The sequence below is a fragment of the Heterodontus francisci genome, chromosome 22 (genome assembly GCF_036365525.1).
Source record: "Heterodontus francisci isolate sHetFra1 chromosome 22, sHetFra1.hap1, whole genome shotgun sequence".
Classification (NCBI taxonomy): Eukaryota; Metazoa; Chordata; class Chondrichthyes; order Heterodontiformes; family Heterodontidae; genus Heterodontus; species Heterodontus francisci.
Genome location: NC_090392.1, coordinates 70,649,983 through 70,667,318, shown reverse-complemented (window position 1 = coordinate 70,667,318; position 17,336 = coordinate 70,649,983). Strand labels below are relative to the sequence as shown.

The window sequence follows — 17,336 nt, the reverse complement described above, 5'->3', positions numbered from 1 at the left end:
TTGTACCAATACCACAGACCCCTTTCCTTAGTGTTTTATAGCCTGTCATCATATTTATATTTTATTTCTCTCCTCTACCCTCATTACCTTACATTTGTTATCATTAAATGCCATCTACCATTCACCAGTCTACTTTCCCAAATTATTCTAATCCTTTTGCATTCACTTTGCATGTTTCCCATTGTGTGAAATCCTTCGCCTGCCCCCAACTTGATGTTGCCTGCAATCTGAAACAATGTTGCCTTTGAGTCCACCTCCAAGTCAACTACATCCATTGCAAAAAAGCATTGATCCTAATGGCAGCCTGGTAGTGACCCCCAGCATGTTAATGAAGATCCTTTTTGCAACCAACCTTTGCTTTCTCTGGTCTAGTCAAACATGTCCATTTCAGAAGCTTGCTTTTATTCCATAGCTTCCTACCTTGTGCATTAATGGCTGAGGTAGCATCCTCTCAAAAGGATTGCTGCAATCTAAATATATCACATCTGCAGAATTTCTGTTCTAAACTAGGCCTGTTATTTCCAGAGATTGGTTTGGCGTTATATTAACTACTCTCCAATCCTCCAGCACTATTCAGGATTCCCTAAAAAAATAGTGGAAAGTGTTGTGACCAATTTCACCAATATCAGGTCCATTTGGGCCATGGGCCTGTCTCCCTTTAGGCCTCTCAGCCAATCTGTGACCATATAATCTTACATTTCTATTTCTTTTAGTACTTCCTATGCCCTGCCATTCCCCCAAAAGTTCTGCTTCTGTCCTGGGGAGGCTGCTCACAGTCTCCCCCATGAACCCAACTCTGACACACTATACCAAATACCCCATCTAAATAATGATTTCACTCAAATCCCAAGACAATTATGGAGGCTATCCAGCAGCATGTCTGCTGCATACGTCATTAACCTTGCTCCTGATCCAGTCCTATATATAGTCTTATCAATGCTACTCTTGACTTCATGAATTAGATCTAATTATCAATACCTGCTTAGCTTTGCAGACTCAAGCCCACTCTGTCTTATCCCTGATTACTGGTTCTGCCCAAAATGATTTTCTTACCTTCTCTTATCAAAAGAAAATAGCCCTGTCAGCATCTCACTCAATCGGCCTCTTACAGCAGGAACACTGGATGCCTGCCTGTTCAAGTGAACATTAAATCTGTTATGTGAAGACGGTAAGGTTGGTATTCTGGAGCAGTGAGAGAAAATCAGCCAAAGGGCGTTCCTAGACTGATACTGCAGTGCATCATAGTCAGAGTGCCATCTTTTGGCTGAGATGTTAAACTATTTAGGTAGATTCTCACAATCATTATTCAAAGTGCAGGGCATTTTCCTGCTGTCTTGACCAACAGCCCTCTCTCAACCAACATTGCCAATGAACAGATTATTTAGTTATTTATCTCATTGCTGTTCATGCGATCATGCTGCAATTAAATCAGCTACAGGAATTTCCCAACACATCAGTAGTCACTGCACTTGAAAGTAATTAATTGTGCCGATATATGTTCTGACGGGCAACGATAAGATGCAGTAAGTAGGAACAAATTAAGGTATCAGTGCACAGAAGTTTACAGCAGAGAGGAGGCCATTCAGCCATTGAGTCTGTGGACCACTTTACTAGAGCAATCGAAAACTAATCCCACTGCCCTGCATCCTCCTTTGCTTCAAATGTTTATCTATGCTTTCCTTAAAATATGCAATTGCCTCTGCTTCAACTAGTCCCCATGGATCATATATCTGTATATATATATGTTGAAGGTGGTGGATGGGGTGCCAACCTTCAACATTCGCTCCCTCCACCTCCGATGTACAGTGGCAGCGGTGTGCACCATCTACAAGATGCACTGCAGTAACTCACCTAGGCTCCTTTGACAGCACCTTCTACCACCTAGAAGGACAAGGGAAGCAGATGCATGGGAACACCCATCACCAGCAAGTTCCCCTCCAAGCCACACACAATCCTGATTTGGAAGTATATCGCTGTATCTTTGCTGTCACCAGGTCAAAATCCTGGAATTCCCTTCCTAACAGCACTGTGGGTGTACCTACATCCCAAGGACTGCAGCGGTTCAAGAAGGAGCTCACCACCACCTTCTCAAGGGCAATTAGCGATGTGCAATAAGTGCTGGCCTAGCCAGCGACACCCACATCCCCTGAATGAATAAAAGAAAAAAATTATGTTTATGCAAAAAATCCACTTAAAATGCTGTAAAATTCTTTCACGAGGAACTCTTTTTGCAATAGATCCCTCTGCTCATCAGACATGGCCCTAAAACACAAATCAAATCCTAGAAGATAATATGAATCAGTTAATAAGTGAGGCACTTGTCATACAGGAGAGAATTATTCCCCACACTGCAGTGCCATTTGCATAAAGTTTTTAATCTCATGTTCACTTGAACAGTGAAAAACAAACATTCAGTACAAATTATAGGTTTATACTTCCGAATTCGGTTTGCATCTGGAGAACATTTTGAATTAATTAACAGGAAGGTAACATATTAGTGGTTACTGGTGATAGTAGTAGTGAGAGAAGTTTGAGGTGATGAATTAAGGCCATGGAACAAGAAGCATATTGTAAACACTGACGTTTATTTGCTCAAGTGCAATTTTTCCTGAAACATACTGGCACCAATAGCAAAGTATGTGTTCTGCTTATCCTGCACAGCAGGAAGTAGATATCAACGTTTCAAACACTGGTCGAAGGACTTTTTTTTTATCTGAGAGTTACTTGAAAGCTTTTCTGCAGTTCATCACGGAGATGCAGTTGCATTTCCAATGCTTGCTGATAGGACAATGCCCTGTCACATGACTGGTACGTTAGCCTGTAACAGTAGCTCATACGCTTGGTTTGAGCGTGCCAGAAACTGTCAATCAACTTCATTTCCCGCACCGACTCCCTGCTTACTCGCCTTACAACGGCATGGAGCTCCAACTCATCCAGTTTCCCATTCACGCCAACCCAGAAGCTGACATCGTGTGGATAGGAGGGCGGATAGAGTGAGAAACCACAAAAAGGTTTCAATTCCGACCCACTAATCTGGTTTAGGAAGCGTTCATCGAATGTCCATAACATTCTCCAATCATTTATGTGATACAACACCATGGACAGCAGGTCAAGATTTATTGAAGTGACACAGATACTTAGCTCGTCGTTGGTCTGTTTATAAGGAACGGAAATTAATTTTCCAACAGATAGATTGGTAAATTCTGGATGTTCCACGTCTTGAAAACAAATATTCCAACTTTTTGCACTGGCCTCCTCTTTAAAGGTGACTGATCTTAAGCCTGTGTCCATCTGGTGGACTTTAGAGGCAGTGGCACTTGACACTGACTTTATGAGGAATGAAATGGCACTCTCCACAGAGCACATAAATCGATGTAAAAAGTCTGGTTTTCTTTTGTCACTAAAAGTACTAACTAAAACCATCTCGTGGAAGACTGGCATAGTCTGTGGTGTAATCAGGCACTTTCTGAAAACAGTGCCACTGAGCGTATAGATTACTTCAGCTTTGAAGTCTGGTCTTTGCAAAGCATTGTACACATACCCTGTCAGAGTAGGCCGGAGACAGTATCTCGTGCAACCCTCGCTCACATCAGGGACCTCAGCCTGTTTTAAAACGCAGCAGTCCGCATTCCGCCCTGTCCTGCTCCCGAGGCTCAGAGGAGACACTGGCGTAGAAACATCACAACATTGAGGCTCGGTCACACGTGCACACTCACTGCTTCTCCATTTGTCGTCTTGACAGTTGGAGCAGCTAACCCAATAAAGCTCAGCCTGACAAATCTCAGGTCCTACACAGGTGTCATCAGACTGAAGGTATTGCTTTGACAGCAGAGGAAAGTTGTCCTCCAGTTCCTGTACAGTCACCGTATCTGCAAACTGCTTTCTCAACAACTCGTTAATGATTTTTACTGGATGGTTTGAACCTTTCCGAAGAAAATTCCTGCAATGATTAAAAACTCTGTTAGAACAATAGTAAAAGGCCTATATTTCTCTAGTTTAGAGGTTCTCGAACAAGGGTCTGCGAGGAGGATGGACTGGCTGAGAACAAGAGCCGCTGATGCAGTCTTGCAAGGGCAAATCGTGGGACCATCTCCACACAATGGACATTGGACCTGCTTCTGGTGCATAGTCAACCATTACTGTTGTACCAGCAGCTCCGATAGGTCGTGTCGTCTTCCAGAAATTAGCGGGGATTCAAGCATCTGCCTCTGAGCTGAGATCGCCCAATAATCCACCTTCTCTGGCTACGCAAGGGCTGCTTCAGTTAAAGTGAAAGACATTTCTGTGGCATTTGGGGCGGCGCAGTGGTTAGCACCGCAGCCTCACGGCTCCAGCGACCTGGGTTCGGTTCTGGGTACTGCTGTGCGGAGTTTGCAAGTTCTCCCTGTGACCGCATGGGTTTCTGCCGGGTGCTCCGGTTTCCTCCCACATCTGAAGACTTGCAGGTTGATAGGTAAATTGGCCATTGTAAATTGCATCTAGTGTAGGTAGGTGGTAGGAGAATGGTGGGGATGTGGTAGAGAATATGGGATTAATGTAGGATTAGTATAAATGGTCGTTGGTCGGCACAGACTCGGTGGGCCGAAGGGCCTGTTTCAGTGCTGTATCTCTCTGTTTCTATCTCCTCACTGCTACATGAAAGTAGAGATCCTTGAAGCAGGTGTCAGTTTCAGGTACAATCTCAATATGACTGAAGGCAAGGTGAGCACTTTATACTTCTCTCAGTGTAACCACGACCTCTGCGCTCCCCACCTCTCCTGCTACAGTTTTTGAAGCCAGTAGGATTGAACTCCACCATCTTTCTTTTGAGCACTCCAAAATACTGTTTCTTAGAAAAAGGAGGAGGGTGTGAATGGGGCTCAAAATACCAGGGCTCAGCCAAAACAAAATATTAACACTAATACTGTACAAAAGCAAAATACAGTCGGCTGGAAATCTGAAATAAAAACAGAAAATGCTGGAAATATTCAGCAGGTCAGGCAGCATCTGCGGAGAGAGAAACAGAGTTAATGTTTCAGGTCGATGACCTTTCATCAGAATAAAATAAGAACACATGGTACCTCAGTGGATAACACTGTTTCAGTGGTAGAAACACTTCTTTGAGTCAGAAAGTTGTGGATTCAAGTTCCACTTAAATACATAATCTAAGCTAGTATTTCAATGCAGTACTGAGGGAGCGCTGCACTGTCAGAGGTACTGTCTTTGAGATGAGACGTTAAACTGAGGCCCCATCTGCTTTCTCAGGTGGACACAAATGATCACATGGCACTATTCTAAGAAGACTAGAGGAGTTGTCCCTGGTGTCCTGGCCAATATTTAATCACATATCAGCACCCAACAACTGAACAACATTCAATAGAAAGTCAACAAAAGTAATGGCATAATAAAAGCAAAATACTGCAGATGCTGGAAATTTGAAATAAATACTGGAAATACTCAGCAGGTCTGGCAGCATCTGTGGAGAGAGAAGCAGAGTTAACGTTTCAGGTCAGTGACCCTTCATCAGAACTAGACTGATGAAGGGTCACTGACTTGAAACGTTAACTCTGCTTCTCTCTCCACAGATGTTGCCAGACCTGCTGAGTATTTCCAGCATTTCTTGTTTTTATTACAACAGAAGTGATGATCAGGTTGAGGTTAATGATCATTCTTGGCAACAATTTAATGCTTATAAAGGGGAACTTATGGTAAATATGCAAAAGAGATGAAAAAATATATAAATTGCAGAATGAAATCATTGTTTTGAATCCCTGTAACACTTTTCTTTAATATCTGCACTTGCTTGCACAATGATTTTCTAAAGCCTCTCTTCTGTTAGCAGATATAAACATCAAAAGAGAAAATTTATCATGCTGCAATAAAATGTTACTATCATTTTAGAAGTATAATAAAAGTAAAGAAATAACAGATCAGATGGTATGCATATATTATGTAAAATAACAGCTGTTTGAGCTATGTCATAAGGCTATTATGCCCTTTCAGGAAATCAAGGAAACTAATGAACTTAATGGAAGCTTTTGCGCTCTCTGACAGTGCCTAGCCTTATTAGTGAACTTGCTCTCCGTGCTATTTCAATAGCGAAGTTAACCTTTGTCACCGTTTCAAACAAACACAGACGACACAGTTAAGCAGCGGCTCGAAATCTCTATTTTTGCGACGTGCAGTTCTGCGACTCAACCTGTTTATCTTTTCAATAAGTTCCTCAGGGATCTGGAAGGAGCAGTGCTCACTCCCAATGACAGTTTCCATGACAACTGGCTTTATCTTGCTGAAGGGCAGGCTTCTAGTGAACACGTGGGTTAGAGCTCGATCAACATGGAAAGGCTTATCTTGACTCCTGAAAGAAAAATACAATTTAAAATGTTTTACAAGGGAAGGACTGTAATCAAAGCAATTTGAGAAATCTGCTTCTCATGATATGCATGTGGATATATAAAATGAGAGTTTCAGCTTTAAAGTCAACATCATCAGCATGACAGTAAGGTAGTGAGATGTGTGAATGAGGACTTGCCCACATAATCTAGGCTGATTTTTGAGTACAGTGCTGAGGAAGTGTAGCATTGTCGAATGAGATGTTAAATCAATGTATGATCTGGTGGAGATTTTTTTAAAAAGAGGTTGTCCTGGCCAAAAATCATCCCATCAAAGATTCATCTCATTGCTTTGTGTGGGACTTTGCCACATCTAGAATAGCTGCTCTGTTCATTGGCTGAGTAGCACTTTGGGTTGTGAAAAGCATCGTATAAATGCAGATCTTTTATAAAGAGTGGCGCAGTGGTTAGCACCGCAGCCTCACAGCTCTAGGGACCCGGGTTCAATTCTGGGCACTGCCTGCGGAGTTTGCAGGTTCTCCCTGTGACTGCCAGTTTCCTCCCACAGCCAAAGACTTGCAGGTGGTAGGTAAATTGGCCATTGTAAATTTCCCCTAGTGTAGGGAGGTGGTAGGGAATATGGGATTACTGTAGGGTTAGATTAGATTAGATTAGAGATACAGCACTGAAACAGGCCCTTCGGCCCACCGAGTCTGTGCCGACCATCAACCACCCATTTATACTAATCCTACACTAATCCCATATTCCTACCAAACATCCCCACCTGTCTCTATATTTCCCTACCACCTACCTATACTAGTGACAATTTATAACGGCCAATTTACCTACCAACCTGCAAGTCTTTTGGCTTGTGGGAGGAAACCGGAGCACCCGGAGAAAACCCACGCAGACACAGGGAGAACTTGCAAACTCCACACAGGCAGTACCCAGAATCGAGCCCGGGTCCCTGCAGCTGTGAGGCTGCAGTGCTAACCACTGCGCCACTGTGCTGCCCTAAATGGGTGGTTGTTGGTCGGCACAGACTCGGTGGGCCGAAGGGCCTGTTTCAGTGCTGTATCTCTAAATCAAATCAAATCAAAGACTGCCATCATGTACGGTTTATATATACTACCAGCATCTTACATTATCCAATAAGAACTTTATAGACAGCTAAATGAGCAGATGGGGAGGGGGGATTATTATAAGATGCATTTCAGATACTTGGGTTAACATCTCCCATTTAAATAGTGGACATTGGAATGTCAGGGGTGTGTGTGCTAATATCACCAAAGGTCATTTACAGCATTGACTGTTATGATATTAAAATGGTTGTAACATTTTCTCAAGGTGCCTGCTCCAGCATTTGATTCCTCAGATATCATGAGGAATACAGAAACCATGTTACACACAGCTACGTGCAAAATACATTGGGAACGACATGTAGCCATGCATTAGCCTGCTAATCGCCTACCTATATCCTGTGCTTGTGTAGCCATAATAACGTGTGCAGTCAAACGTCTGCACTTTACTCAAAACGAAACCAGCTCTTGCAGCCATGGCAACTATTTGCCAGCTGTTGTGCCATTCTCGCGTTGGTTGATCAGCAGCGGTCCCTCCTTGCCCCCTGCACAGGGTAACATGAACATCACCTTCTGCAGTTAGAACATCTGCACAACTGAAACAAAAGCCACAATAATATTACTGCTGTCAGCAAAGTGAATAACATTGAACTGAGCACAGTGAGGAGAAGCAAAAGACTACATTAAACAAGCATGAATTACATTAGTTAAATTCAGAAACACAGGTGAAGGGCTAAGGCACAAAATACAGTACAGCACCAAAGGTGACTAAAAGTAGAACAATGAATCAGTAATTTGGTGATGTGAAGCTTGGCAGGACTGGAAAAATGCAGCTATGAGGAAAGACTGGATAGGCTGGAGTTGTTCTCCTTGGAACAGAGAAGGCTGAGGGGAGATCTGATTAAACTGCACAAAATTGTGAGGGCCTGGATAGAGTGGATGGGGAGGGCCTATTTACCTTAGCAGAGATGTCAGTGACTAGATTTAAAGTGATTGGTTGAAAGGTTAGTGGGGGAGATGAGGAAAAGCTTTTTCACCCAGAGGGTGGTGGGGGTCTGGAAGTCACTGCCTGTCAGGGTAGTAGAGGCAGAAACCCTCAACCCATTTAAAAGGTGCCTGGATGTGCACCTCAAGTGCCGTAACCTGCAGGGCTACGGACCAAATGCTGGAAAGTGGGATTTGACTGGGTGGCTCGTTTTTCGGCCGGTGCAGACACAATGGGCCAAGTGGCCTCTTTCTGTGTCGTAAATTTTCTATGATCCTATTAGATTTCAAAAGCTTGAGGATTGTAGAAGGAAGTTGGTGATCTTCTCACTGAATGCCCATTTCAACCACTGGCCTGATGTTATTATGGCCCGATCGTTAAAATGGAGCTCGCCTCCCACTGCAGCTCCCAGACAGCTGATCCGCACATCCCACCATTTCCCAGCCAAGAGTTAAAATTCCCTTTTCGGAATGCCGACAATTCCACCTAATTGATGTCAGACCAAATCCATCTATTTAGCTATCGTTTCAGATAATGGGAAAACTGACACTGCTCCATCTTTTTACTGATTGGGTGAATGAAGTCTTGAAGACGTTTGTCACTGTGACTGTGACCTTTCCCCTCCTCTTTCTCTTGCCCAACCCCTTCCCCCCACATACACCAGTTTCAGAAAGGTACAAATGGCCTGCAAATGTAAAACAAAAATAGATTACATTTGTCTAAATAAAAACACATATAAAACAAGGATTGAGGTTGTCAACAGCTCCCAATAAGCTACATTGCATAGTTCCTTGCGAAGCTGACATGGGAATACCCAGCACAATCATTGAACATTAAGCAGAGAAGTCTTTAATCCAACACTCGACGTTGTGGATTTTAATACCCATGTTCAGAACTCACTTCAGAAAAAATTTAGCCAGAAGGTCTCTGTTCTTTTTCATCCCAGCCTTCCTGCCACAGTGAGGGAAATTGAAGATAATCCTGTCAAACCATCTGCTTCTCAAGCATGGACATTCCTGCAGGTTCGTACAGTCCACTTGAAAGTAAACTTCTGCTCCTGAAAGATAATGGTCAAGGAGTCACTGCATTAATATGCCATTGCAATCGATTCCTGTCTCCCATGTACATTGTGTGATAGATTTAGAGCGTTGCCAACACCCATTTCATTACCAAATAAACTAGAAGGGGCTAACTTTGCCAAGCACATATTATTAATCCTCAAAACTGAACATAAGAGATATGCTATCTTATGTTGCACCCAGCTCCAAGGTTACAATATACAATTTACCTATAATTATATTAAAATTAGCAGATATGTCATATTACCATACCCTGTTATGTCTAGATGTGCCACCTCAGTTAGGATTTTCCATTAGTAAATGAGCTGCCACCTGTTACAGGCTCCCAGTCAAGCCTCTAAGTTCATCATATTGCTCACCAAACGACTTCAGAAACTCAATCTTTTTTTTCTTTTCTACTTATCGAGCATAATTTCCTGGAATTAGGTAAGTTTAAATAATTACAAATGCTGGTGCATTACGCTATGTTAAAATGAACAGTGCTAAGACTGCCACTTCAATCTGAACATACATGAAGTTGAATCCAGCAAATGCTGTGTTTTTTTTTTTAAATTCCATATCACAATAATTGTCCTGTTGCTGATGATTTCATCGTTGTTACGTTTGCCTGTGTTTCATTGATGAAATAAAGTAGATGTTTGTAACATATCTCTTTTGTGACCCAATAATCCTGAACTTCTCTGGGGTGACAGAAGAGTTACATGGCACTTCAACCAAACTGCTTCCTGTTGATGGTTGAACCATGTGATTGAGTCATTTTAAGTAGGAGAATTTAAAAGCCAAATTAGATTATCACAATAAAACCCAAGGTACAAAGAATTATCAATCCACCATCTTGCCACTGAACATCTCCTTTAAAAACAGATCAGTATGCAGATTTATCAAAAGCATTGAAATTAAACTGATCACTGCTTACAGCATGACTCAGTTCTAACAATGTGCAAGCTCGCAGAGAAACGGTAAGTAAAACCAGAAAACATTCTGGAAATAGGCAGCAGCCTCTATCAGCAGAGAGAGAAACAGAGTCAACATTTCAAGACAACCGCCTTTCATCAGAACTGGAAAAAGTTTGAGATGTAACAGGTTTTAAGCAAATGCAGAGGTAGGGGAGTGAAACGACAAAAGTAAAGCTCTGTAGTTGGGTGGAAAGCAGGAGTGATTAAATGACAAAAAGGATGATTGTGCAATGCAAAAAAGGGTGGTAAAGGAACAAGAAACAAAAGATGGATCGAGTGCAGCTACAAATTGCAACAGCAGAATCATTACCAGCAGCTGCTGGCCAGTCTTGAAGCTGAGATTACTGTCGATTTGAACTGGAAGTTACATCATAAAGTATCCTGGTGTGGAAGCCGATAGAAGTGCCTTTAATTTCTTTGTAGATGTCCTAAATGAATAATTCTAACATGATATTACTTTTCACTTGCTAAGCATCACTAGGTGAAAATTAATTTGGATGAAAGATACTAACAAATATTAACCAATCTTTCTCTGATAGACACTGATTGAGCTGATGTGCACTTCAAGTTTTTATTTCAGATTGCAGTACGTGCAACTTTTCTTTTATCGCACTCACTGCACATCAAACAACCCCTCTTCCCCAACAGAATCACCTCCTTACCTTTTTCTAACAGGTGGGCAATATTTTTGACAGCATTTTCCTGCTTCGTTATTTCTTTTTCACTTTCGTAGCAGGTTGCAATGATCCAGGTGTCTCTGTCCACACGATCACACAGGGCAGCGGCAAAGGAGAAATTCCCCTCTCCCACAAGCAAGTTGCTGCCTCCCTGTCTCATTGTCTATTCCAGCCTGAGGAGAAGATTAACAGACAAACATTTCAAATGCCTTCTCTTAAATATTGATGAGTATGCATCAATGATGGAACCTTTACTTTCCATTCATTTGGGGGCAGCGCAGTGGTTAGCACCGCAGCCTCACAGCTCCAGGGACCTGGGTTCGATTCTGGGTACTGCCTGTGTGGAGTTTGCAAGTTCTCCCTGTGACCGCGTGGGTTTTCGCCGGGAGCTCCGGTTTCCTCCCACAGCCAAAGACTTGCAGGTGATAGGTAAATTGGCCATTGTAAATTGCCCCTAGTGTAGGCAGGTGGTAGGGAATATGGGATTACTGTAGGGTTAGTATAAATGGGTGGTTGTTGGTCAGCACAGACTCGGTGGGCCGAAGGGCCTGTTTCAGTGCTGTATCTCTAAATAAATAAATACATTTATTTCAGCTACTTTTTTTTGTTTTCAAATCCCTCCATGGACCCACTCCTCCCAATCTCTACTTACCTCCAGCCCTACAACTCTCTCAGACCTCTGCGCTTCTCCCATTCTGGCTTCTTGAGCATCCCCAATTTTAATCACTCCACCACCTAAACTCTGGCATTCTGTCCTTAAACCTCCCTGCCTCCTTTAAGACACTCGTTGAAACCTACCTCTTTGACCCAAGATTTTCACTATCTGCCCTAATATCTTCTTACATGGATCGTGGCATTATGGTTATTAACACTCCTGTGAAGCGCCATGGGTTATTATACTACATTAAAGTTGCCATATAAATGCAAGTTGTTGTTGGATGTGCTAATCATCAGGCTGAAGGTTGTTAGTGCTGCTGAATAGAACACTTTACATTTCACACACCCAGGCAGCATGAAGTTCTCCCAGATCGAGTGTAACATAGAACAGCACAGTACAGGCCCTTCGGCCCATGATGTTGTGCCGAACCTTTAACCTATTCTAGGATCAAACTACCTACATACCCTTCATACTATCATCCATGTACCTAATAGATGTAATTGTTCATTTTACTGAGCTCTTTCTTGGGGCTAGAGGTGATGTGTGAAGCATGCTGTAAATAAGAGAAAAAGATAAATTCACAGACTTCCAAAACAGGTGACAGAGGCCTCCCTGCTGATCTCCTGTTGAGAGAGATTTGTGATGTTCTGAACTCTAGTTAATTAACTATTCAATGGTTCAGTCTCACTGAATGGCTTAAGTCATTTATGGAGGCAAGTTTAGGATGCAGCAGACGGTTTCCCCCTACTTCTCATGAGAAACCACAAGTTGACTCCTTGCAGCCAATGGAACTTTGCCCATTTAATACCGCGAATAATAGGGCCATAATAATGAAAGGTCACAGACCTGAAACGTTAACTTTGCTTCTCTCTCTCCACAGATGCTGCCAGACTTTGCTGAGTATTTCCAGCACTTCTTGTTCCCGAATAATAGGCTTGTTTAGTGGGTAAAGTGGAAGAGGAAAATGCTGCTTCTCCCCTCCCACTCTTTCTCTGCACGGTTCCGGAGACACTACACTTCCCCCTCCACAGCCCGGCGGCCTCTCGCTCTCCCCAACCACCCAAAGCAGAGGGACTTCCAATAAAGCTCCGAGGCCCAGCACAGCAGAAACAGCTGCGGCCCCACAGCCGCAAAAAAACAAGCCGCAGAGCAAATAGCGAGGCAGCCAGGTCCCACCTGCGGGAGCCTGGAACATCCAAAGCAGCGACGGGACCCCAATTCGTGCCTGTATCTCCCCGCAACCTGTCCCGATAGAAAAACAGCGACACAAGCCGCTTGTGGTAAAGCCAGTAAAGGACAAGTTCTAACCACGCTGCCTCTTTCTTCACTGCCCATCCTCCTTCCATGTAGATCCCAACCAGTTCATTTGTTTGCTCCTCTCCTCCTGATTGTTTACAGGATTGTTACAGCGCTCAAGGAGGCCGTTCAGCCCATCGTGTCTACACTGGCTCTCCAAATGAGCAATTCACCTGGTGCCACTCCCCTGCTTCTCCCTGCAACCCTGCACATCCTTCCTTTTCTGATAACAGTCTCATTCCCTTTTGAATGCTTCAATTGAATCTGGCTGCACCACACTCTCAGGCAGTGTATTCCAGATCCTAACCACTCGCTGCGTGAAGAGGTTTTTCCTCCTGTCGCCAATCACTTTAAACCCTGTGCCCGCTCGTTCTCGATCCTTACACAAGTGGGAACAGTTTCTCTCTATCTACTCTGTTCAGACCCCTCATGATTTTGAATACCTCTATCAAATCACCTCTCAGCCTTCTCTTCTCCAAGGAAAAGAGTCCCAACTTCTCCAATCTATCTTCATAACTAAATATCATAATCCCTGGAATCATTCTCGTGAATCTTTTCTGCACTCTCTCCAATGCCTTCACATCTTTCCTAAAGTGTGGTGCCCAGAACTGGACACAATACTCCAGCTGAGGTCTTATTAGAATTAGAATTAGAACATTACAGCGCAGTACAGGCCCTTCGGCCCTCGATGTTGCGCCGATCATCTGACCTACACTATTCCATTTTCATCCATATGTCTATCCAATGACCACTTAAATGCCCTTAAAGTTGGCGAGTCTACTACTGTTGCAGGCAGGGCGTTCCACGCCCCTACTACTCTCTGCGTAAAGAAACTACCTCTGACATCTGTCCTATATCTTTCACCCCTCAACTTAAAGCTATGTCCCCTCGTGTTTGCCATCATCATCCGAGGAAAAAGACTCTCACTATCCACCCTTTCTAACCCTCTGATTATCTTGTATGTCTCTATTAAGTCACCTCTCCTCCTCCTTCTCTCTAACGAAAACAACCCCAAGTCCCTCAGCCTTTCCTCGTAAGACCTTCCCTCCATACCAGGCAACATCCTAGTAAATCTCCTCTGCACCCTTTCCAAAGCTTCCACATCCTTCCTATAATGCGGTGACCAGAACTGCACGCAATACTCAAGGTGCGGCCTCACCAGAGTTTTGTACAGCTGCATCATGACCTCGTGGCTCCGAAACTCGATCCCCCTACTAATAAAAGCTAACACACCATATGCCTTCTTAACAGCCCTATTAACCTGGGTAGCAACTTTCAGGGATTTATGTACCTGGACACCAAGATCTCTCTGCTCATCTACACTACCAAGAATCTTCCCATTAGCCCAGTACTCTGCATTGCTGTTACTCCTTCCAAAGTGAATCACCTCACACTTCTCTGCATTAAACTCCATTTGCCATCTCTCAGCCCAGCTCTGCAGCCTATCTATGTCCCTCTGTACCCTACAACACCCTTCGACACTATCCACAACTCCACCGACCTTAGTGTCATCCGCAAATTTACTAACCCACCCTTCTACACCTTCATCCAGGTTATTTATAAAAATGACAAACAGCAGTGGCCCCAAAACAGAACCTTGCGGTACACCACTAGTAACTAAACTCCAGGATGAACATTTGCCATCAACCACCACCCTCTGTCTTCTTTCAGCTAGCCAATTTCTGATCCAAAGCTCTAAATCACCTTCAACCCCATACTTCCGTATTTTCTGCAATAGCCTACCGTGGGGAACCTTATCAAACGCCTTACTGAAATCCATATACACCACATCCACGGCTTTACCCTCATCCACCTGTTTGGTCACCTTCTCGAAAAATTCAATAAGGTTTGTGAGGCACGACCTACCTTTCACAAAACCGTGCTGACTATCGCAAATGAACTTATTCTTTTCAAGATGATTATAAATCCTATCTCTTATAACCCTTTCCAACATTTTACCCACAACCGAAGTAAGGCTCACAGGTCTATAATTACCAGGGCTGTCTCTACTCCCCTTCTTGAACAAGGGGACAACATTTGCTATCCTCCAGTCCTCCGGCACTACTCCTGTCGACAATGACGACATAAAGATCAACAACAACGGCTCTGCAATCTCCTCCCTGGCTTCCCAGAGAATCCTAGGATAAATCCCATCTGGCCCAGGGGACTTATCTATTTTCACTCTTTCCAAAATTGCTAACACCTCCTCCTTGTGAATCTCAATCCCATCTAGCCTAGTAGGCTGTATCTCAGTAATCTCCTCGGCAACATTTTCTTTCTCTACTGTAAATACTGACGAAAAATATTCATTTAACGCTTCCCCTATCTCCTCTGATTCCGCACACAACTTCCCACTACTATCCTTGATTGGCCCCGTTCTAACTCTTATCATTCTTTTATTCCTGATATACCTATAGAAAGCCTTCGGGTTTTCTTTGATCCTATCCGCCAATGACTTCTCGTGTCCTCTCCTTGCTCTTCTTAGCCCTCCCTTTAGATCCTTCCTGGCTAGCTTGTAACTCTCAAGCGCCCTAACTGAGCCTTCACGTCTCATCCTAACTTAAGCCGCCCTCTTCCTCTTGACAAGCGCTTCAACTTCTTGAGTAAACCACGGCTCCCTCGCTCGACAACTTCCTCCCTGCCTGACAGGTACATACTTATCAAGGACACGCATTAGCTGCTCTTTGAATAAGCTCCACATTTCGTTTGTGCCCATCCCCTGCAGTTTCCTTCCCCATCCTACACATCCTAAATCTTGCCTAATCACGTCATAATTTCCTTTCCCCCAGCTATAATTCTTGCCCTGCGGTATATACCTGTCCCTGCCCATCGCTAAGGTAAACCTAACCGAATTGTGATCACTATCGCCAAAGTGCTCACCTACATCTAAATCGAACACCTGGACGGGTTCATTACCCAGTACCAAATCCAATGTGGCATCGCCCCTGGTTGGCCTGTCCACATACTGTGTCAGAAAACCCTCCTGCACACACTGGACAAAAACAGACCCATCTAAAGTACTCGAACTATAGTATTTCCAGTCAATATTTGGAAAGTTAAAGTCCCCCATAACCACTACCCTGTTACTCTCGCTCCTGTCGAGAATCATCTTCGCTATCCTTTCCTCTACATCTCTGGAACTATTCGGAGGTCAAAAGAAAACTCCCAACAGGGTGACCTCTCCTCTCCTGTTTCTAACCTCGGCCCATACTACCTCAGTAGACGAGTCCTCAAATGTCCTTTCTGCCCCTGTAATACTTTCCTTGATTAACAATGCCACACCCCCCCCCCCCCCTCTTTTACCCTCTTCTCTGTTCTTACTGAAACATCTAAATCCCGGAACCTGCAACATCCATTCCTGCCCCTGCTCTACCCATGTCTCCGAAATGGCCACTACATCGAGATCCCAGGTACCAACCCATGCTGCAAGCTCACCCACCTTATTCCGGATGCTCCTGGCGTTGAAGTAGACACACTTTAAACTAAGTTCTTGCTTGCCAGTGCCCTCTTGCGTCCCTGTAACCTTATCCCCTACCTCACTACTCTCAACAGCCTGTACACTGGAACTACAATTTAGGTTCCCATTCCCCTGCTGATTTAGTTTAAACCCCCCCGAAGAGCACTAACAAATCTCCCCCCCAGGATATTGGTACCCCTCTGGTTCAGGTGAAGACCATCCTGTTTGTAGAGGTCCCACCTACCCCAGAAAGAGCCCCAATTATCCAGGAAACCATTACATTGCTTCCTTGCTCTTGTACTCTTCTTCTTCTTTGGCCTCCTTATCTCAAGAGACAATGGGTAAGCACCTGGAGGTGGTCAGTGGTTTGTGGAGCAGCGCCTGGAGTGGCTATAAAGGCCAATTCTGGAGTGACAGGCTCTTCCACAGGTGCTGCAGAAAAATGTGTTTGTCGGGCTGTTACACAGTTGGCTCTCCCCTTGCGCTTCTGTCTTTTTTCCTGCCAACTGCTAAGTCTCTTCGACGCGCCACTCTTTAGTCCCGCCTTTATGGCTGCCCGCCAGCTCTGGCGATCGCTGGCAACTGACTCCCACGGCTTGTGATCAATGTCACAGGACTTCATGTCGCGTTTGCAGACGTCTTTAAAGCAGAGACATGGACGGCCGGTGGGTCTGATACCAGTGGTGAGTTTGCTGTACAATGTGTCTTTGGGGATCCTGCCATCTTCCATGCGGCTCACATGGCCAAGCCATCTCAAGCGCCGCTGAATTCAGTAGTGTGTATAAGCTGGGGATGTTGGCCGCCTCGAGGACTTCTGTGTTGGAGATACAGTCCTGCC

At 44.1% G+C, this 17,336-nt stretch overlaps 1 protein-coding gene across 3 annotated transcripts; it reads right to left on the bottom strand.

Moving 5' to 3' along the window:
• Positions 1-2,564: 2,564 nt before the first annotated feature.
• On the bottom strand, positions 2,565-13,007 carry fdxacb1 (ferredoxin-fold anticodon binding domain containing 1). Of its 3 annotated transcripts, none has more exons than XM_068053981.1 (6): positions 12,922-13,007; positions 11,073-11,260; positions 9,276-9,432; positions 7,783-7,986; positions 6,179-6,337; positions 2,565-3,940 (listed from the first exon to the last, which is right to left on the bottom strand). In XM_068053981.1, exons 2-6 carry the CDS (start codon positions 11,245-11,247, stop codon positions 2,710-2,712), a joined length of 1,926 nt encoding a protein of 641 aa, XP_067910082.1. In that variant the 5' UTR covers positions 11,248-11,260; positions 12,922-13,007; the 3' UTR covers positions 2,565-2,709. The 3 variants fall into 3 exon arrangements, with proteins under 3 accessions (XP_067910082.1, XP_067910081.1, XP_067910083.1); XM_068053980.1 differs by having other exon boundaries at positions 12,592-12,988; XM_068053982.1 differs by lacking the exons at positions 11,073-11,260; positions 12,922-13,007 and adding an exon at positions 9,707-9,837.
• Between the last annotated feature and the right edge of the window lie 4,329 nt (positions 13,008-17,336).